The sequence below is a fragment of the Trachypithecus francoisi genome, unplaced genomic scaffold (assembly GCF_009764315.1).
Source record: "Trachypithecus francoisi isolate TF-2019V2 unplaced genomic scaffold, Tfra_2.0 Lachesis_group3, whole genome shotgun sequence".
In the NCBI taxonomy this organism is placed as follows: Eukaryota; Metazoa; Chordata; class Mammalia; order Primates; family Cercopithecidae; genus Trachypithecus; species Trachypithecus francoisi.
Window position 1 is genome coordinate 73,133,701 of NW_022681468.1, and position 23,900 is coordinate 73,157,600.

Consider the following 23,900-nt stretch of genomic DNA (forward strand, 5'->3'; position numbering starts at 1 on the left):
AACCAAAAAAGACTTGGAAACTAAAAGCAGTATGTGATCTTTGTCTGAACAAAAACAACTAGAAGAGGACATAATTTGGGTTTTTAGAGAAATATGAATATAAACTATCAGATATTATTGTATTAATATTACATTTTTTTGAGACAAAGTTTCACTCTTCTTGGCCAGGCTGGAGTGCAGTGGTGCAATCTCAGCTCACTGCAACCTCTGCCTCTCGGCTTCAAGCGATTCTCCTGCCTCAGCCTCCCAAGTAGCTGGGATTACAGCTACCATGCCTGGCTAATTTTTGTATTTTTAATAGAGATAGGGTTTCACCATGTTGGCCAGGCTGATCTCCAACTCCTGACCTCAGGTGATCCACACGCCTCGGCCTCCCAAAGTGCTGGGATTACAGGTGTGAGCCACCACGCCCAGTCAATGTTACATTTCTTGAGTGGGAAGATGGTATTGTAGACTTGTAGAAGAATGCCCATGTTCTCAGTTAATACATACTGAAGTATTTGCAGATGAAGTATCATACTCTACAATTTAATTTCAAATGATTTAATCATACAAAAAAGTGTGTGTATACAGAGAGATGAAGTAAATATGGTGAAATATTAACAATAAATGAACCTGAGTGATGAGTACCAAGTATCTTTGCTCTACTCTCGACTTTTACATAGGTCTGAAGTTTTTCAAATGAAAATTGAAAAAAGAAAATGTAGAAAAAATATAGCAGTAAATTTAGTTGGTTCAATTTATATTTAAAATATAAGAATTATATGACATTTGAAAAGTTAGTTTTTCTTTAAAATTCTAAAAATTTTCAACTTCTTTTAGAAGCTAAAGCAAATTGACTTACAAGAAAAACCTGGATCATTTCATTGTTTGATATTTTCATCTGGTTTGTTCCTAGGAATTATAGAATGGGTAAAACCTAGTCCGGATGAACCAAACACAACAAAATCATCAAACCTCAGGTTTCCAGAAGCCCTAAATTTAGATTGTTCTGTTGTTGTATAAAATGCATATTTATTCAGTGACCAGAAATCTAAAAAACATTTTTCCTTCTGTAATTTAAACCACTTTACTTTTTCTGGTAGTCAGATCCAGATGATTTTATATACTGTTTTGCTCACTAGATTTTCTTAAATGTAGAGAAACTTCATCAGAAACAAAGTAAATGAGGTCATCATTTAATTTAGAGAAAAGTCATAATCACTCTATTCAAGGACGCAAAAGGCACTTTCAGAAGAAAAACTGTAAACCTTTGGAGACAGATATCATGTGTTAGTTGCCTTTATATACCTAATGCCAAACATAGTGCCTCACATAGGTAGCCATTTAATAAATGTTCACTGAATGGTTGAATAAATGAATAAACGGAGGGAGTGCCCTACTTTATAAGGAAACAGGTTTGGTTTGTATTTGATATAAGGAAAAGAATCAAGATGACTTAGGCACTGGACTGGGCCACTGAAGGAAGTCATGGATTCTTATTTATTTATTGGTTGAAATTTACAATAATAGAATAAACATATCTTAAATATATTTCTAGAGAAAACTTAGCACTTAAATATTCAGATTCTTTTCTACATGTATGATGATGAAGACAGTTCCTTAATTTCAAGAATTCTGTCTGTTAACATTCAGTCAGGTTGGAATGGATCTGAAAACCATGACATATGAAGGGCAGCTGAGGGAACAGTGGTTGGGAGATGATGAGTAGCTGGCCTCGATTATCTCCAAGGTTGCCATGAGAAAGAGGGAGAAAAGATACTCTGGGCTGCTCCATAAGACAGAACTAGGACCAGTGAGCAAAGTTAAATGTAGGGTAGTGGGGTACTAGGCAGATTTTAGCAACCTAAGAAAGAACTTTCTAACAAAGAGATATGTCCAACAGTGGAACAGTTTGCCTTAACAGACAATGAACCACTATCGCTGGAAGTGTGTAGGCAGAGTTGGTGTGATCATAAGGGTAATTGGGGAGGTAGTGCCTACATTGGGTGGGAGATTGAGGCTATTTTTCCTCTTCCAACCTGAAAAGGCATTGTTCAACAAACCTGAAAGTCATTCTACAAATTTAGTGTTAATACTAAGCAGATAATTAACAAATACTTTCAATACTGCACAGTCTTCCATGAGCATGTAACAAGTAGGTAGAACATCACTGTCAGTTTGTTCTTTGAATATTTTACCAGTAGATGTAGACTTGACATTAGTTACTACCCAAAGAAAATTTACGTTGTCTCAATATGTAAAATAATACCATATCCCAACAGAGGTCTAGAATGCCCCTAGGAATTTCAAAGACTCTAGGATTTGTTCTTTCTTTACATCCTGGGCCGCTATACTTGTGTACTCTGTTATGGCAAACTTAGCTTATATTCTCCAGCTGCCCCCTAACTAGACAATTATCTCTAATGTCTTTCCCCTAAATCTTCTTGAACACTGCAACTAGATATCTGGCTAAAACCCCTTTTGAACAAATTACTACCTATTAAAAAGCCTAAAACAATGCATCCATTTAGAAATATGTATGAAAAAGATTAGAAGGGGCATAAAAATACAAATAGTTATTAAAGTGGTAGAATTACAGATAAGCATCGTTTAAATATTCTTGGTGTGGCACTAATGATAAATAAAATCAAGTGCAAAACGGCCTCTACAAAGTGTCCTTATTACCTAGCATTTTACATACAAAAGCTCCAAGTTACCGTTTTAAAAGACCTTTCATTAAGTCCTCCTAATTTAATTTTTCTCCTATTACCCCTGCAATAAAGTTTCATGCATATTCCACTAACTTTCCACTCTCTCCAAGCCCTTTTTTTCCTCCTTGTCCCCACTGCTGCTTCTCTCATTGTGCCTCTATCACTATCTTTGCTCTCTTCCTCAGCTCTGCAACAAATACTTCATGTCATTTGTATGTTCACTTGTCCCTAATGTAGGAGAGCCTTCTGCGGACAGGGCTTTGTCTGTTTGTTCCACATTGCATCTTCTGGATCTAGAATAGTGCCTTGCAGACAAAAAGTGTTTCTGAACTATCTGTTAAATAAACGATTGTCATTCCTGTGACTACGTGAACCCACAACATGCTTTACGTTTTTGAAATTTGATACATATTATCTATTGTGATTTTATATTGCATTGTACCCTTTTCTAGTTGTGTCCATGTTTTAGTGTCAAAATAAAGGGACAGATGTCATCATGTCACCTAATTTAATTCTTTAATTCAATAAATTTTTATTGAATACCTACTGTGTCAGGCACTTAAGTAGGTGTTATGATATAAATTTAAAACTGCATTTAACAGGAGTCAGTAAAGGCCAGATGGACTATATCTTTGTCAATTTCTTTTACACATATAAATATACCTGAAATCTATAAATAATAGTCAAATTTTCTATACTTTTCTACCAGTTTTCTATCAAACTCATTCAAAATAAATATTTAAAATAAATTAAGACATACAAGGTATCCTGAAATCCAACACCAAATCATTAATGATAAGTAGAAATAAAAAATCTAGTATAAATTTTTATTGGTTTAGGGGAACTGACATGTAATCATTTGCTGTTCCAAGATCCTTATAGTGACCAGAAAGATTTTGAAAACTGAAGGCTTTATGTCTAGTCTCTAGTTTAGGTAATGTTAAGCCTCTTAAGCAATATGAATATGTTTGGAAGCTGCTACATGCTATGCTTTTTCAGAACCAGATGCAACAATTTGGTAAAGAACATAGTAGAAGAGATCACTAATTTTCCTTTTCCCCCAATAATCTGTGTTTATTATGCCAATTTTAATTACCATGCAATCTAATGGATTTAAGGCTTATATTTTCCACATCACTAGACATCACAAACATGAAAGCATTTTATACTGTCATTATACATCAATGTTTGCACTTGGTTATACATATATACAGAAATTATTCACACATCTTAACCTTGCTATTTCCTCCTTTCAAACCAACATAATTTTACCGTGAAAGCAGCTTTTTAATAAATGGTATAAGAAATACAGCAAGGCACACTTTTTTAAAAAACTTTTTTCTCATTACCACCTCAAGAAGCATAAAAAATGAAAATGTTGTACATAATTCAATAGTAGAATGTCACCAGTTTATAATATACAACATCATATGGTTGTTTCTTGAAATGCTGCATAGATTATTTTTTAAATGAAATAAATAAAATGGCGCTTTTAATAGTTGCTTAATTTTGAAAGAAGGACCAGTGTTTCTTCTCTATGCTGCAATCAATTCAAATGTTAGCTTTTTAGGTAAAACTCTTTCAATAAACACAGTCATCATACCATTTTAAAAAATCCAGATTGAAACATGAAATTGGTCAAGTACTGGTGGGGGGTCATTCTAGACAGGAGAATTTAATGGACCACCAGTTGGTGAACTGCAGAACTTTAAAGAGCAGAAGGGAGGGGAGGAGGCAAACAGAAAAGTCTAGCTGGAGAGAGAGGGTTGGTAGAGGTAGCTTGGGACAGGAATCCATGGGAGAACAAGCAGCTTTGCTGAACTTCAAAGACGATCACCTAAAGAGAACCAGCGCACACATTCAGATCACAAGGCTCGTGTGGAGAAAACACATTTGGAAGGAAGATTCATCTTGGGAGAAGTCAATGTAATAAACGGCAGTGACAAACGTGATGGAACCAGAGACCAGCCCAGGGCGGGGGGATGAGGCCACCCCTGAGTTGCAGCCAGGCGTATCTACAAGAAACAAAAAAAGTGACAAGAAAAGGTTTCAGAAATATATTTTTCATCAGCAAAACCAAGCCCTTTGAGGAACCATTGAAGGCTGCAATTGTGGGACTACTTGCTAATGTTCTGAAATAAAAAGATACATAAAATATAAATAATTTTAATAGCCCAAGCTTCACATTACTGACAAAAAAAGTCTCAGTGTAAATGTGAAAAATACACTGATTTTTTTTTTTAAAGATACGGTTTCAAAGAAAACAAGAAAAATCATCAAGTTTGACCTTTTCTGTGGATCTCATCCACTCTTTTGCCTGTGAACTCAGTTTGGAACATCAAAATAGCTTCAAACCAATATGAAAATGTGAGGCCGCTGATGCCAAGTGATGCAGCAAAGTATTTACAATGTACAATGATTCCACAGACTGGGAACCGATAGGCTCTCAGGCTTAACCCTTCCTGCAGTGATTTTATGTATGATATCGAACAATTCCACTAATGTATAGTGGTGAAAGATTCATAACATTGTGATTATACGAAGTGTTTCAGCCTAAAAAAAGATGTAACTGGGGCTTCTACCTCAAATAGTAATGCATTTCATTTAAGGTACAAACAGCATTGTAGATACGAGATGGATTCAATTATATTTGTACATCTCATGGCTATGATATAAATTTGTTCCAAACTCGATCCGTTCTGCCTATTTCTAAATGGCTAAAAGCAACTGGTCAAATGTGAGGAACACCTAAATATCAAGTTTAGGCAATGCAGGATGCAATTATTGTTTGTAAGTCCCCTGACCAGCTCTCAAAGAAAGCAGGCTTCTGCTTGTATGGGCTTAAACCGAGTTCTGATGTCTCATATCAGGTTGTTTTACTGTCCCTCAAGAACGAAATATTGTCTTTGTCTTGCTCTCCGTTTTTCTACAATCTTTCAACTTGTGTTAAGAGCCAGAAAAACATTAACAAAAAGTCGTTTGACTGGAGCCATGGGGAGTTGGGGAAAGACGAAAAATTAGATAAAGAACAGGGGTAGACAGAAACAGATGGGATGAAATTTGGTATAGTAAAATAATGCAGTAACATAAGAAAGCCTGGTGCATTGTTCAAATGCTGAGGACATGACTCATTTGAAATCTGGCCACAGAGTAGGGAATCCTTAGGTGAGGCAAATCTGGTCTTACTAAATGCTGGCATTTAAATTCTCTCTGGATAATCAATTCTTTCAACTTGGCCCACTTGGAAATGGGCAGGCCAAATTGGCTGAGGCACAGATCTGGGTTTTTTTTTTTTTTTGTGTGTGTGTGTGTGTGTGTGTGTGTGTGTGTGTGTGATAGGTGACAGGTGATGCACAATAACATCTTTGTTATTTAGCATAGCAGGGCTAGTTATTCAGAAGTGCCAGATAATTTAAAGACACTTCACATCCAGCAAAACCTTGGTTTATTAAAGTTATTTTAAAGGTAAGTTTGATAAGATTATACCTGTATTGTCTAGTGAAAAATTCACACACAATCACCAAAGGTAGTTTCTTAAACCTGGTTGACCAGCTTTGGAAAATATTAAGCACTTAATGTCAATCCAATGAACAGAATGGGAATTGTGCTGTGTACATGAGAAACAAATGTTCTTACAGCTTTCTCAGTTTGTAAAATCTGAGCAGCAGCATTTAAAACTCTTTATGTGTGTACTTGAGCATGTACAAATACAAGTAATTGCCTAAAATCTACTGACCACCAACTATCACATTTACAGACCAATAAAGTAGGAAAGGCAATAAAGCTAAAAAGTTCTAAAGGAAATATCTGCACTGTAAGTAAATACACCTCCTCACCCCACCCCCCAAAACACCACACTCTTACACACACATAGTAAAACAAAACTCCAAATCACTAGAGCAGACCAAAAGGAAAAGAAAAGGCACACACTGGCCGCATATGATGAGTTAAATTTTTATACCATGGGATTTATCCAGCCTGAAGTTTAGGGTTAAACCATTCATCAAAGATCAGAGGCTTATGATGAGGATTATGAAGAAATAACTGTCAGAATACAGCAAAAAGATTAGTGCAAAGTACATCTCTTAGGCAGGTCCTAGGAGGCACTACAGACATACATTATGTGCTTCCTCCAAATTAGGCAGAAAGATCTGGATCTTTCCAGTTACCTTTTCTTTGATGTGATCTGCTGTAACTGACCTCTCTATTTTTATAGAAACATGACACATAAATGAAAATAGTGAAAAGCACAGCAGTATGCCTGGAAATCAGTGCAAATGCATACTGCTAGATCATGTTAAAACTTCTCAAGCAGTTGCAGTGGGTTTTTAATTGGAACACAGTAAATAAAAAACCTTTGAAAAACATTTTTTGTTACTGATGTAAACTCTATCTGCTATTCTAAGTTATATCTCTTCTGGATGGCATTATAATCGTTTCATCATCTGAAAACTTAGTTCTGGAAAAAAGAAAAACAGCAAATGGAATTTGGTGAATTTTACTGTCCTGATAAAAAGAGCATCACAACGGATGGTTTTCAAATGACTTTAAAAAGCACAGCTTTTTCTTTTTCTTTTTCTGAACTTGTAGAAAGAACAATGACAAAAATTAGACTCTTGTGGACATGAAACCTCATATTTATCAAACAATTTTACTATGTATTGTTGACATTAAATACTGAAGGCATGTCAACATTTTGAGATTAAATAACTTGTTCTGGTTGATAGTATTTTAACAATATGTGACTATTTATACTCAGTTATCCAATACTAATGTCTGGTAAAAAATTCAGGCATCCGGATGTTTTGTCCACATGATACCGAAAAAAAAAAAATCCTGAATAGGACCAGTAAATATGGCTATTTAAATAGCTCTAGGCCTATAACAAGTCACTTGGGGGCGATGTGAGTTCTGCAGAAGTAAAATCTGGCTGTTTCTCCCTTTGCCCGAGATAAGGCCAGGCATCAACGGGGCTTAACAAAAAATATTGCTGACTGGCAGGCGGGATGGCTGCTAGTTTTACACTGTCCCTGCTTGTAAAATGTGAGGGTTACAGAGATCCATCAGCACATTCACTTCCTCCAAGTCTAAAGATGGAGCTGCTCATCATTTACATTTCATTTCAATTCTATGTAAGAGAGAGAAGAAATTCCCAGAGGATCAAAAAACGGAAAGTGCATCGCAAAGGCTTCTCCAGTGCCAGAGCTTCTGGAGCTCCAGATCTCAGCATGACTGGTGACTTGAGGGTCACAGTCACATGATGTCATGCTCAGAGTGGTGTTGCTTTCAAGCCTTTATCCCCTTTCAGAAAACAAAATCAGCCAGGCTCTACCAGCCCTTCTGCGGAGGTTGGCAGAGCCAGCAGTACAATCGGTTCTAATAGAACTTGTTTTGAAGCAGCTTATGGAATTGCAGTTATTCTCCCTTAATGGTCAGTTTTACTGCATACTGATGGAGAATGTGATTATAGGGTGGACATGTTTCACAGAAAATACATTTCTCTCTCTCCTACTTTTGTTCTCACTTGCAGCCAATTGTAAATAGAGTCTGAAACACAAAATTAGTTGAGCTATATTAGTAAGTGGGAGGCCTTTCTTCAATTTTGCATACTGAGTTTATTTTTAGGGTATATATGGTGTAGATGCCCCCCTTAGTCCCCATTTCTAGCAGCTCTACACAGAATCACACATTTTAATAAGCTTAGGGCACAGGTGTTGCAGGAAAAAAATAATGATGTTTGCCATTCATCTTTCAAATTAAATAATGTGTTTTTAAATAGTAACTTTTTTCATAATACATTATGGGAACAACATTTATCTGTCACATTTTAAAAGATGTATTTGTAATAAATGTAAATTACTTTTAGAAAATCAGTAATTAGGCTCATCAAAAAATAAACAATCTGCCACAAAAAGATAATCTTTAGCACAGTTAAGTATAATAACTGTTATTTGAATAAGTTAACAAATTAGGGTAGATTGCTTCTGTAATTCATTTCCTATAGCACAAGTTTAGGTGACGGCATTAAGCTTCTGGAGTGGGGGGTGGAGGTGGCATTAGGTACCTCATACTTGGGTGAAATATGACTCTCACATTTGAAAGCTCAAATTTTCTTCTTTAAACTTGATTGAGAAAGCATATTCATCACTGGGGCTTAGAAATGGGAAATAACAGAATCTTTGTGTCACTTTTAGAGACACATCATCATCCTGGAATTATCGATCAATAGCTGTCTTATTAAATACGAAGAGCAGAATGACTTTCTTAAAAAATTTGATGGAAACCAGCCTGTCACCTTCAGGCAAAATTCAAAAATTCTGTTTTTATGAAAACGCCATTAACTTGTCATGTATTCTTTCTGCATTTGCTTTCTGTGCCTGTTCTCAATCTGTGTGTGGATAAATAAGAGCCTCTTCTTTAAAACCAACTTTCCCCTCCTGTTTGAATCCTTAGACATGGCCATGATTAGGAGTTGTGACAGCACAGTCTTCCACTGGGGAAGCAAATGTGATGATAGTTACATTAGACAGAAGCATAAAAGCAAGGGCCAAATCAGGAGATGCAGCCTTTAGCCTAATCATTGTTCATCTCCAAGCACTGAAGAGAAGGGACAGCTCTCTGTGCAAGAAGCTGAAGTGGAGGGTATTGTTACTGTGCGTGAATTTTGATCATGGAGTATAATTGCGATTTGGATAACCTTTTCATTCTCCCTCAATGGAAGAATTTGAGGCCTTAAATTGTTCAACTATTTCCTCAAATTTTGTATTCTTGCCAGAATGATGTAATAAAGATAATGTCACTAAGAATGTCAATTTTCCCTGTTTTTTTTTTTGTTTTGTTTTGTTTTTTCTTTTGGTTCACAGTTACTTTCATTGTTGGGAGCATTTCTTCTATCTAAATGTCTTATTTAGATAACTGTCTGCCATAATTGGTCATTCTGACTAGTCTTTTCTCTTACCATGGTTTTGCTGACCTGAACTCAATATTTTAAATACATATATGGCACGAGGACTATACGTACCTTTCAGTGAGATGATTTTCATGCTTGGGGAGGGGGTACATTCTACCTATGCATATTTCTATGTCGTTCTTCATGAAGGTTTAGAAGATTTTCTTCACAGGTTAAAGTTTTGGGGCTGGGATGCAATGCAGCCTTGTCTGTTGGCTGATTCGCCTTCAAGGAGAGGTCTTGAACTTTAGATTTGGCTGAAGCAGCGTTTTGTTCTTCTGACATTCCAGATTCACCTGTTTTTTCTGAACTTTCCTTTTCACTGTCAAGCTTTGAAGGAGTAAACTCTAAGTTTTCTGCACAGCCATTGGAAGTTTGGGGCAAACCATTCACTTCCTTTCCAGCCTCAGCTCTTTCCTGAGAGGAAGGACTTGAAAGAGCCACTGTATCTGCATCATCAGCTAAAAGAGAACTATCACCAAACTCAGAAGAACATGCTGTTACTTGTAGTGGCATTGCAGCTTCGCTGGGAACTGCAGATTCATTTGGAGGAGCACTAGAGAAACAAGGCTCCTCTCCATCAGAGTCACCCTCAACACAGGCCTCAAAGAAGCATTCAATGTCTTCCTTGTCATCTAAGCCCGAGTCGGTAGTGTCTAGTGGCAATGGAGTGCTGCTTTTCTCTTCTATGTAATTGGTGACCTCCCCACAATCACTGTCATGAGATGAGAGAGATAAGTATGAATAAAAGTCCCCTTTTCTCAGCTGGATGGGCCGGTGGGAATGCTCCAACACTTTCTCCTTGATTTGAGTTAATGAAGTAGGAGCAGCCACTTCGTTTTCAGGTTGAGATTTACTTTTTAGGGCTGTTGAAGCCATGTCAATGATTTCCTTAACAAAGTTGTGTACGGAACAATCTTCGGCATCTTTTTGATGGAAAACATCTGGCTCACAGTTGCAACAGGAAATGTCGCTGATAGAAGCATTTTCCTCTGTTCCGTTTTGTTCAAGTGCTAGGCAACAACCAGCAGATTTTCCAGCCATACTCGGTGCATCATCAGATGATTTCGGCGCATCAGAGTCTTGTCTGTTGTTAACCCTGGTTTCTAAAGCCAGTTCTGAGAATGACTTCTCAGTGGGGGTAGAAGCAGTGCTTTGATTTTCAAAATGGTGGTGACTTGGACATTTCTTCGGAAGATGTCTAACATCTTGGGAAACAAATTTCTTGCCAGCAGTATTTGAATCACCTAAACTATCCACAAGTGCTTTACACTTACAATGCTCACTCTCTGAAATCTCCTTCCCATTTGAAGCAAGATTTTCTGACACCTTTGAAGTCCCATTCAGTTTGTCCTTTTGCCTTTCTGGAATACCTTCAATATTGCCATTTTCCATGTCAGCCACATATGGATCTTTATTAACTTTGAAAATAGTTTTCTTATTTTCACCCTTTGTCCCTAACTCATGGGTATGAGATGAATTCTTACCGTTTCCATTATTTTCAGAGACATGTTTTACAGAGCCATTTAGAAGGGCCTCAATATTCAGAGTATCAGAGGGATTGGTCATCTCACTGCTACTCACATCTTTACTGCCCTTCATCTCATCACTGACATTGCACCTTTTCTTCTCTCTTGTCAAAGACAATTTTGGCCTAATCCATGTCTGTAATTCATTCTTTATATAGTCTAGCCCTGACATCAAGTTGCAGTCTTCATAAATTTCATCATCTGTTGCAATACTGGAGTCGTCATCCTCATCTTTGATGCACAGCTCTTCTTCAGTCAAGGTAAGGGTAGAGCTGGAGAGCAGGTCACTGTCATCTTCATCATCAGTGCAAGCAGAGGTGCAAGAGACATTAACAATCATGCTGACATTGACATCGCTTTCATCAGCCACTGAACGAGTCAGACGCTTCCTGAATGATGCATTCGATTCCGGGATCTTGTTTTTGTGTAACACAATATCCTCTGAGCAAAGAGAGAGCTCGTCACTGCTGCTAAGTTCTGTTAGAGATGCCGCTGAGTCTTCATTGATAGAAGATGCTATGTCCAATGACATTTGCCCAGTAAAAGACATCTTTTGGGAAGTGCTTTGAAGAGTGATATCAGAAACACTTCGCTTTATCTTTTGCTCTGAGGGGCTCTGGATATTCTCCAAACGATTCAGGAGATCTAATGTTCTTTTACTTAGTTCACCAACTGAGCCACTGCTCACGCTTATATCCCCAGAGCTGTGACAGCTAAAAAGATCTTCATTGCTTTTATAGGATGTCAACCAACTTTCTAAAGAAGTACTTCGCTGGAGGCTGTCACTGCCATTTTTAAAGATGCCCAATCCAAATAAATCACCCCCTGGAGAAAGGGACTCAATAGATGAACTACGAGATAAAAGAGAGAGCTGTTTGGCATTCTGCATGCCAGTGAATGTCTTTTCTATATTGCCACTTTTATATGAAATGCGATCCATTTCATGAGATGCACTTGCCAAAATCCTTTCATGGGGAGGTACATCTGGTTGTAACTCTGTAGTCTGATGTTTAGATTTGCATGATTTTTTATCAAAATAAAAACCACGAAGCAGGGGATCCTCCACATGTGCTTTTTCGCTTTGTGACTGTTTCATTATCATTGGTAATTTGAGTTTTGAGCCTTGGAGGTATGAGTAATCATAAAATGTAAACACATCATGTTTTCCTTGTAATTCTTCTCCCAAACAATCAGGGGTATGTTTGGTAACACTGTTTAAATCTCCAACTTTTCCATTTACACAACCCACTGGTGAAATGGACAACTGAGAGCTATTTGGAAGCTTAATGCATTCCCCCTCATCTTTAAATTTTTGCTTTAACACATTAACTGCGTCTCCCATTTGTGGGTCCAGATGTTCAGTTTCAAGGTTACTTGGGGACCCATCCACTGCATTGAGCAAGCACATTTCAGAGTTGGTAGTGGTTTCTGTGTCTCCTTCACTGACAATTCCACTCTCACTGCCTGAATTCTGGCTCATGTCTCCTCCGTGACATGCGCAGGGCTTTACCAAATTGGAACCACCTAGAAGATCTGGCAAAGATTTGGTAGATGAAAATGAAGAGTCTTTACTGAGACTCTTAGTTAAAACATTAGGCTGTGTCATGCCAGTGACCTTTGGATTGTTTTTCAGAAATGGCATGTGGTTGTCTTCATAGAGTTCAACATTGTGTAGGCTGTACACTTGGTAAATGTGTGGACTGGAGGGGGCAGTAATATCTGAGGCATACTGAGATCCCCCATGGTTATCAGCCTCCTCGTCATAACCAGGGTCCTCATTACTTGTCTCTCCAAGCTTCAAGGAAGGGATGACAGGTTGGGGTTCTTGATCAAGGTCATTTGATTCCTCATTCAGACTAATTAACTTGTTACTTATGTCCATTTCATCCCATTCCAGGGCATCCTCACTCATCCCGTTTAGGTCCATCAAGCCAGGATCAATCACATTCAAAGTCTCCTGTGTGAGAGAAAGAAAAAAAGAAAGGAGAAGAATTAGGGAACATAAGCATGAAAATTTTATCCACTGAAAATCTCTTGGAAGACTCAGGAAAGAAAACTGCCCCAAGCATGGACTTGAAAGATAGCCTAATTATCAACTCTAATCCTCTCTGAAATAACACCCAAAATTTACTGAAATAGGCTTTTTGATCAATAGTAATTTGTTACTGAAGGCAACAACATAGACTAAAATGTATGATTATTATTGTCAAATTGTAATTTATGGAATTAGCCATTTCCTATTGATTTATCTACATTTTTAATCTTGGATAGAGTGAAAACTATCAGGTGAATGAAGGTAAAAAGAGTACAGCCTATGACATCTCCTAAGGTACATTCACACTGATCCTATTTTAGTTCTGGAGTCCACAGTAGAATACTATCTGCAGCCATACATGGCAAACTCCTTCTTGCCTCTATTCATGGGTTCTCCATTTTAAGCAGCTTTTGCCTGGGGACTTAGAGTTGTAGCTACCATGTATAGCATTTCATGGGCCAGAGGCACATGACTGTGTACCCCTTCCTCTGTGTTCCTGTTCAGGGATCTGTCTTTTCAGATCGTGGCGCTGCTCCCAAGCAGACATAAGATTAGCAACACTTGACTGTTTCCCTTACCTGTATCTTCCTAGACCCTGAATGCTCCAGGGCAATTTCTTAGTCAAAGTTCTCTCAGCTCCTTTCTTTTCCAGTCTCTCTCTGTGACAGAGATTTCACTTTGGTCCTTGTTAACTTGGCTCACTACTGTTAGTCCTGCCCCATTTCTAATAGACAGGAACCTCTCACTCCAGCCCACACCAGCCCCAGAATAATTATGTGAAGACTTTCCTGACCACCCCAGGATGAAGTAGCCCAGATTCCCTTATGCTGCCCTCTGCCTGCCCACTTGGGACCCTTGATGTTTCCTTGGACTTCTTGGCTCTGCCTCTGTTTAGATAGAGCTTGACATATTCTGGGACAGAGTAGCTGACTGGACTCCTGGACTCTGTTCAAATTCCTTCACTGTCCTTACTTGCTCTCCAGCTGTTTGAATTCATGCTAGAGCCAAGAAAGATAAGATGTTTTATATATATATATATATAATGCAGGCCTTGATGGGCTCACCTACAGACAGAAACACAAACAGAACTTCTAAGTTCAGCTTATGCTTATGCAGGGTAGCCAAGCAGATGAGTATGGCACTAGAACTTGCAGACTGGTTGAAGGGCTGACTTTGCTGCTTACCATATGCGTGACCTTGGGCAAGTTGCTTAACCTTTCTGAGCAACAGTCTCATTCCCCTTAAAATGGGGATAGCATTATCAATTTTTCGAGATCATTCTGAGTATTAAATAAGCTAGTACTTGCGAAGTGCTGAGGAGGCAGGCAGTATTAGGTGGAGATATATATATATATATTTTTTTTGACACAGTCTTGCTCTGTAGCTCAGGCTGGAGTGCAGTAGTGTAATCATGGCTCACTGCAGTCTCAACCTCCCAGGCTCAAACCACCTTAGCCTCCCAAGTAGCTGAGACTACAGGTGTGTGCCACCACACCTGGCTAATTTTTATTTTTTGTAGAGATAGGGTGTGACTATGTTGCCCAGGCTGGTCTTGAACTCCTGGATTCAAGTGATCCTCCCACCTCGGCCTTCCAAAGTGCTGAGATTATACGTGTGAGCCACCACATCCAGCCAGTAGCTATAATTCTTAATACATGCAGAATCGCTCTAGTGTGGTCTTGAGTCAATTCATAAAGGGTTTGCTCTGTCTGCTTCATTCTCTTCTTCACATCATACCTTCCAATTTGCTATTAAAACCACAAGGGATTCACGACATGGTAGAAAGAGAGAGGTATCACACAGCATAACAGGCTAGCATATTTGTATTAATGTCAGAATTATTTTAACTGGTTGAAAAACAGCCCATGATGCTTTTATCCTCAGTAGTGGGGAAAAAGCTTCACCTGCAGCACATCAGCAAAACTTTCCTAAGAAGCCCTCAATCCTTCCTGAAACTAATAGTTAAAGGGTACCACACAAATACATTAAGTACAAAATACCCATTCGCACTTTACTATACTGGGTATGTAAGAGTCCAGTTACAAGGTAAACATTAATCAAGGGATATTTTTAAATTTTCTAAGAGAAATCTTTCCCACTGCCAATGTTACAGCGGTTAATCTAGTACCCAGTAATCATCATAGTGGCTTAGGTATGGAGTACATTCACTGTGATGAATTTTTATTAGAGTTTCTGTTTATTCTTTGCTTGCTGATAAAGGAAGTACTAATGACCGGTTCGTATGGCTAATGAATGTTAAAATCTTCCGCTGTAGGAACAATCAATCAGTCTGATCAAATAGTATATTAATTTCAAATACTATCTTGCCTGACACTGTACTCTGAGAGTGCTGATAAATAATTGAATCAGTCTTTCAAAGGAGGTCTTTTTGTAACTCTGTGGTTGACTTTAACATTTAGCAGCACAGATTTTCCACAAGGATCCCAAACCTAGGGGCTCACATGGAGAAGTGGGAATTGTGCCATCTGGATGGGCTGGGAGCTAAGCCCAAGTGACGTCTGCAACTCAGACTCATCTTCCATGACACAGTCGTTTTCTGACCAAATGCTATCCTTTATGGCTTTACGAATTCAAGCCTAAGAAACTATAAAGCTTATAGCAGCACCTAAAGGAAAAAATTCCTTTGCTCAATAAAGTATAGTTGGCCCTCCATATCCATGGGTTCCAAATTCACGAATTCAACCAACTGCAGATCAAATATATTTGTAAAAAAAATTTCAGTTACAGAAAGAAAAACTTAAATTTTCCCTGTGTCAAGTGATATACAGGCATTGTATGAACTACTATAAGTAATCTAGAGATGATTTAAAGTGAAGAGGATGACCATAGATTATACGCAAATAATAAACCATTTTATATCAGGGACATGGGCATCTGAGGATTTTGGTATCTGTGTGTGTGTGGTGGGGAACGAATACTGACAAATAGCTGCAGTTGGAGTGGAAAGTTTCCATAGGAAAAGATTAAACTTTTGGATGTAATATTGTTCTTTTCTTAACCCTCTCCTCTTATAAACCTCTTATATTTATTGTGATTTCTGAAATTTTTTTGTATGTCAATTCCAGGAAATATCTGACAGGATTCATTAGAAAATCATTCTCTTTAGACTTTAAATTTTTTTCATATTAAAGAAGTTCTACTCACTCTGCCCTCCCTCACTCCCTTCCTGTTGTGGATTAAATTCTGTCAATATTCTCAATAAAATCTCCATTTCCTCAGGATTTAACTTCAACCATAAAATATACCCCTGGGGCAAGAAAGTGGGAAAAGTTTCCAAGAGAGACATTAGAATATTTATATAACTAAAAAAGTTCTCTTTTGGAAAAAAAGATTTGCATATACAAAGATGTAACTGATGGGAAAATTATTTGGTTGAATGCTCTCTTTGATGATAGCCCAACATAACCAATAATGCTCAAGCTAATCAAACATTTGTTTTTGTTGTTGCTGTTTTCCCAGAGGAACTATTTGGTACTTTTTTTCAAAGGCACAATGTTTCTGTCTTTGCTATAGTGATAAATCTAAGTGAATTTAGACAAAATCTAAGAGTATTTGAATGAGACCAAATGGATAGGAAGTAGTAAATGAGGTTCCAAAAGACAGCCTGCAATTCCAGAAATAATTATGAATTAATTCATGCAAGGGTCTTCTATTCATAAAGTTGCTGCATGGGTACAGAATTTTGGCCCAAACCAAGGCATTATATAAATAATTACACACACACACACACACACACACACACACCCCTATCTATACAGATCTGCTCAAGAAACAAATGGAATTAAATAATGCTAGTTTATTTCATTATTTTTGTACTTAGAAGCATTTTATTTACATTAGCACAACATATACAGAGAAAGTAATAAAAGTAGCTGGAGAAATGATGATGATGATGACAAAAAAGAAGAAAGAACCAAGATTCCAACTGTGGCAGGTAATACACATCTCAATTAACACCCTCTGCATGTATATGGCTTTAATTGAGTTAAGTCTCCCATGATTGCATTTCCAGGATTTTCTTAAAATTTTAGCTTAAATGGTGGTATTTAGCTAAAGAGTAAAGATAAAGGAACTTGACAGTCTACAAAACAATAACCTAATAAAGAACTGATATAGCTGCCTCTGGATACCTTTAATTTCCTTTAAAAAGTTGCGTCTTTTGAAAGATTTTTTTCAAAAGATCTCAAAAAGACTAGGATGAACTGAATGTTAGAGTTAAACTTCTGGTATTCAGAATGCGCAGAACCATTAAGGAGGTCTTGTAATATGTGTCTCCCTGTTTATTCTAGATCCAGGAGTTTATGGGGCAGCACCACATGCAAAAATCAGGAAGGAGAGATTTATCTGGAGGAAAGTAGGACACAACAATAACATACAAACACATAAAAGTGACAACAACATAAACAGCAGTAACTGTAATTGAATAAAGATGTATACATTTACCCCATGGTGAAAAAGCAGAACACACAGGTTTGAGGGGGTGATGGAGAGGTGGAAGAAGATAACATATAGCTCCAGATAGATAAATCAATTTAAACTAGGGGAAATGCCAACGTTCATATATTTACTCTGCTTTTTTTGGTACCCCTCAACCCTGAACCTACAACCAAAGTGTCTGAGCATTAGTTACATAATTATCTTCCTAAATTAGACTTAGGTAGAAATTTTATAAAAACAAAAACAAAAGCAGGGCAGGTACAGTGGCTCCTGCTTATAATTCTAGCACTTTGAGAGGCTGAGGCAGGAGGATCGCTTGAGCCCAGGAGTTTGAGACCAGTCTGGGAAACATAGTGAGACACTGTCTCAATGTAAAACTTTTTAAAAATTAGCCAGGCATGGTGGCATGTGCCTGTTGTCATAGCTGCTCTGGAGGCTGAGGCAGAGGATTACTTGAGGCCAGGGGTTGAATGCTGCAGTAAGCCATGATCATGCCACTGCACACCAGCCTGGGCAATAGAGCAATACCCCGTCTCCAAACAAACAAACAAACAAACCATATAAGAACAATGCCAAACAGCTGCTTCCATCTCTGAAAATGGAAAGATAACTTTTAAGGGAACTCTGAGTTTGTAATACACTGCCTCTTATTGAGCAGAGAATGGCTTTAGAGTTAGCAAGAAAAAAATATAGAAGAAAATAAAAATTAGGATAAAAAGAATAATGTTCCATGTTTATCAGCCATTTTGCAACTGGAGGAGGTACTCATACAGGTTTGGGTTTGAATCCTGGATCAGCCCTCCCATATGTTAGCTGTGTGATCCTGGACAAGTTATTTAACTTCTATATGCCTCAGTTCCATCGTTTGTTTATCTGGGACAATTACAGTACATTGTATCTACCTTATAGATTGTTGGGAGCTTTAAATTACTAAAATGTATGTAAAGTCCTATGGGGAGAGCCTGGTACATAGTAGGGGTGCAATGACTGGCAGCTATCAGCATATATTCCCTCTGCTGAAGTGAGGAGAGGATAGTAAGGCTGAATCCTAAATAACCGTAACAGTGTTTAAGACTGGAGGTTGGTTTACTAATGTCTTTGGCATGACCAAAGAGTCAATGAAAGAAACATTGATACTTTGGGAGGCCAAGGCGAGTGGATCACGAGGTCAGGAGATAGAGACCATCCTGGTTAACACCGTGAAACCCCATCTCTACTAAAATACAAAAAATTAGCCAGGTGTGGTGGCGGGCGCCTGTAGTCCCAGCTACTCCGGAGGCTTAGGCAGGAGAATGGTGTGAACCTGGGAGGTGGAGCTTGCAGTGAGCCAAGATTGCGCCACTGCACTCCAGACTGGGCGACAGAGCGAGATTCTGTCTCAAAAAAAAAAAAAAAAAAAAAAAAGAAACACTGATTAGGCCCCTTACTCACCTCTACTGCACTATAAATGAGGTGATACATTTGTTTTTTCATATCCTAGCTGGACTTATCCCATAAAGATAACCAAATGAGAAAAGACATTTGCCCAGTCCTCAGCAAGGCATAGCTCAAGGACTTTCTATTTCCTGAAAATAACCTTTTTTTTAAAAAAGGCAAGTGCATTGTCTGTGAAATTCTATCACAACTGACACATTAGAGCAATCAAATCCTGCTCACTATCTATCAGATTGACAATAAAGTTAAAGTAACTTGTCTCAGCTCAGAAAATGCTTTGAAAGTCTATCTCACACTAATGATCAAAAACTGTTCTAGTGAATGCTCTTTTTCAATAACAAAGCTGATCAGAAACTCAAAACAGACAAATCAAATCCAAAGTCATCTCACAAATCTCACTAAAATGAGTACTGACATGGACACATTTCCTAGTCTTGACTACACAGATAATTCTGAAAGAGTTGAAAATGAAAAATCCATTAGATGTTGTTTTAAAGTAAGTTTTATAACAGTAAAAATTGCCTTTGTTCTCAAAAGGGATCAGGGACAAAAGGGAGTCCAACAATGGGAAGCAGGGGTTTTCTTCCTATAAATAAACTTCATGAAGACAGGGGCTCTGACTGTCCTGTCTCCACTAGAGCCTCAGTACTTAAAATAGTGCCTGGCATAAAGCAGATTCTTAAAAAATGATTACTGATTGCCCAGGCATGGTGGCACATGCCTGTAGTCCCATCTACTTGTAAGGCTGAGGCGGGAGGACTGCTTGAGCGCGGGAGCTCAAAGCTGCAGTGAGCTATGATTGCACCACTGCATTCCAGCCTGGATGACACAGTGAGACCCTATCTCTAAAAAATAAAAAAGTAAGAAAGGAAAAATTTACTGAGTGATCTGAAGGAAAAAAGTAAAAAGACTTGCCTGTTGTCTCATGAACTGTTGAAGGGATCTGGGGATCTGGAGAAAGGTTCTGAGGGTAAACTATGCTGTGGCAAAATCACCTGGAAAATCCCTGACTTTCAAACTGGTGCAAACTCTCAGTTATAAAAGCTAACATCCTCAAAAACATGTTTCATGAGAGAAGCCAGACATAATAAAGTCATATATTGTATGATTCCATTTATATAAAATATCCAGAATAGGTAAATCTGCAGAGATGAATGAGACTGGTAGTTGCCAGGGCCTGGGGGTGCGGAGGGAGGAATGGGATGCAACTGTTTTACAGGCCTGGGGTTTCCTTTTGGAGTGATGATAACGTTTGGAAGTAGAAGTGGTGATTGCACAACATGGTGAATGTACTAAACACCACAGAACTGCTCACTTTAAAATGCTTAAATTTATGTGAATTAAGGAAAAGCCACTGAATAAACAAAAAGAAAATCATTTGTAACCTTAGAGATGGCAGGTGCTAGGGGCCAGTGCATGAGGAAACAAGTACAGGATGTGCTAGAAAGTAGCCTGAAAAAGTCCAGGTTCTCTGGTAAAATTTGAGTTGAAATTAGGAGTGTGGCCCTATCAGGTACCGCAGCAGTCTTGGAAGGAGAACAGAAGCGGAGAAACCACAGAGGTCATAGAATGTACAGGAAACTCTTCAATTGTTCTAATACCTCTACCTCAAAGCACAGTAGCCCATCTCAGTTCTCGTAACAACCACCCCAGGCAAAAACAAAAAAACAAAAAACAAAAAACTTATCACTTTTGAATTTGATTTTATGTGTGAAGAATAAGTTGCAAAGACCTTGAAAGTTCTATAAACATGGTGATTGTGAAGTTGTAGGAAGGACTGCCAAGAAGAAAGAGCAATACAAAAAAAAATAAAGGTTTCTTTTCTTCCTTTTCTTACTGTAACTTCAGTTTCCCTGGAGGGGCTGCCCATCTAAGTGCTATTTTGATTAAGAAGCTATGGTATAATAGGAAATATATTTGGTCTTTGTCCCAGTTCTCTGGCATAGAGCCCCTAAAGCCTTTGGAATTTCCTAAGTGATAGAATACCTTTTGTTATTCATAATGGCCCCTTTTGATCACAACTGAGTTTATGCTAATGAGAAAATTTAGGGCAGGGTCCTGAGATAGCCTCAGGTTGGGGGTGGTCACCAAAAAGACCAAGTGATTAGAGGGCTGGAACTTTCTGCTCCCCCTAAGGACCTCTGGAAAAGGGAGGGGTAGGGCTAGAGATGAAAACTGTAACTACTCTTGAACAAAGAGATTTGATGAGCTTCTAGGTTGCAGAACACCTGGAGATGCTAGGTGGGTAGTGTACCTGGAGAAATGTGGAAGCTTTGCCTACCCCCTTACTCTGTGCATTTCTTTTACGTCTGGCTGTTCCTGAGTCGTATCTTTAAATAAACTGGTAAATGTAAGTAAAGTGTTTCCTTGAGCTCTCAGAGCAATTCTAACAAGTTATGGTTAGAATAACCTAAGGAAGGGTTATGGGTGTCAGGCCTCTGAATTTCCATTCCTTTCCTTTTCTGGTAGAGACAAAGGAGACGCGTTTTTTCCATGAACCCAAAACTCTGGCACCGGTCATGGACTCAGGAAGACAGTCTTTCCTTGGTGTTTAATCACGCGGGGACGCCTGCCTGATTATTCACCCACGTTTCAGAGGTGTCTGACCATGTGGGGACGCCTGCCTTGGTCCTTCACCCTTAGCGGCAAGCACCGCTTTTCTGGGGGGCAAGCACCCCCCATCCCTTTTCTCCATGTCTCTACCCCTTCTCTACTTTCCTGGGGGGCAAGCACCCCCTACCCCTTCTCTCCGTGTCTCTACCCTTCTCTTTAAACTTGCCTCCTTCACTATGGGCAACCTTCCACCCTCCATTCCTCCTTCTTCTCCCTTAGCCTGTGTTCTCAAGAACTTAAAACCTTTCCACTCTCGCTTGACCTAAAACCTAAAAGCCTCATTTTCTTGTGCAATTTTGCCTGGCCGCAATACAAACTTGATAATGACTCTAAATGGCCAGAAAATGGCACTTTCAATTTCTCCATCCTACAAGACCTAGATAATTCTTGTCATAAAAGGGCAAATGGGCAAATGGTCTGAGGTCCCTGACGTCCAGGCACTTTTACACATTGGTCTCTCCCTAGTCTCTGTTCCCAATGCAACTCATCCCAAATCTTCCTTCTTTCCCTACCGCCTGTCCCTTCAGTCCCAATCCCTAGCATCTCTGAGTCTTTTGAATCTTTCTTTTCTACGGACCCCTCTGACCTATTCCGTCCCCCCCAGGCTGCTCCTGGCCAGGCCGAGCTAGGTCCCAATTTGTCCTCAGCCTCTGCTCCCCAACCCTATAATCCTTTTGTCACCTCCCCTCCTCACACTGGGTCTGGTTTGGTTTACAGTTTCATTCCACGACTAGCCCTCCCCGACCTGCCCAGCAATTCCCTCTTAAATAAAAGGTGGCTGGAGCTAAAGGCATAGTCAAGGTTAATGCTCCTTTTTCCTTTATCCTCTCCCAAATCAGTTAGCATTTAGACTCTTTTTCATCAAATATAAAAATCCAGCCCAGTCCACGGCCCATCTGGCAACAACCCTTAGATGCTTTACCGCCCTAGACCCAGAAGGGCCAGAAGGCCGTCTTATTCTCAACATACATTTTATTCCCCAATCCACTCCTGACATTAAATAAAACTCCAAAAATTAAATTCCGGCCCTCAAACCCCAAAACAGGACTTCATTAAACTTGCCTTCAATGTATATAATAATAAGAGGAAAGGCAGCCAAGTAGCAATGTGTTTCTGAGTTGCAATTCCTTGCCTCCACTGTGAGACAAACCCCAGCCACATCTGCAGTGCACAAGAACTTCCAAATACCTGAACCACAGCTGCCAGGGGTTCCTCCAGGACCTCCTCCCCCAGGAACTTGCTTCAAGTGCTGGAAATCTGGCCACCGGGCAAAGGACTGCTCGCAGCCCGGGATTCCTCCCAAGCCATGTCCCATCTGTGCAGGGACCCGATGGAAATCATACTGCCCAGCTCACCCAGCAGCCACTCCTAGAGCCCCTAAAGCTCTAGCCCAATACTTTCTGACTGACTCCTTCCCAGATCTGCTTGGCTTAGCAGCTGAAGACTGATGCTGCCGATCATGCACCCCTTACCATCTCATTAAAACCTAATCACCCTTACCCTGCTCAACACCAATATCCCATTCCACAGCACGCTTTAAAAGGATTAAAGTCTTTTATCACTCACCTGTTACAGCATGGCCTTTTAAAGCCTATAAACTCTTCTTACAATTCCCCCATTTTACCTGTCCAAAAACCAGACAAGTCTTACAGGTTAGTTAAGGATGTGTGCCTTATCAACCAAATTGTTTTTGCCTATCCACCCCATGGTGCCAAACCCATATACTCTCCTATCCTCAGTACCTCCCTCCACAGCCCTTTATTCTGTTCGGGATCTCAAACATGCTTTCTTCACTATTCCTTTGCACCCTTCATCCCAGGCTCTCTTCGCTTTCACTTGGACTGACCCTGACACCCATCAGGCTCAGCAAATTACCTGGGCTGTACTGCCGCAAGGCTTCACAGACAGCCTCCATTACTTCAGTCAAGCCAGAGTTCTTACAAAAGAGCCAGGACCGTGCCCTGTAGCCTTTTTAGCCAAACAACTTGACCTTACTGTTTTAGCCTAGCCCTCATGTCTGCATGCGGCGGCTGCCACTGCCTTAATACTTTTAGAGACCCTCAAAATCACAAACTACACTCAACTCACTCTCTACAGTTCTCATAAATTCCAAAATCTGTTTTCTTCCTCCCACCTGATGCATATATTTTCTGCTCCCCGGCTCCTTCAGTTATACTCACTTTTTGTTG

At 39.1% G+C, this 23,900-nt stretch overlaps 1 protein-coding gene across 4 annotated transcripts in view; it reads right to left on the reverse strand.

Moving 5' to 3' along the window:
- Positions 1-527: 527 nt before the first annotated feature.
- Positions 528-23,900, reverse strand: part of AKAP6 (A-kinase anchoring protein 6) — a 657,824-nt gene continuing 634,451 nt past the window's right edge. For all 4 annotated transcript variants that reach the window (XM_033188313.1, XM_033188311.1, XM_033188312.1 and 1 more), the window contains 2 exons: positions 9,715-13,128; positions 528-4,708 (listed from right to left, as the gene is read on the reverse strand). In XM_033188313.1, the coding sequence (XP_033044204.1) occupies positions 9,757-13,128 (3,372 nt within the window). In that variant the 3' untranslated portion in view covers positions 528-4,708; positions 9,715-9,756. The remainder of the gene's footprint in view (positions 4,709-9,714; positions 13,129-23,900) is intronic.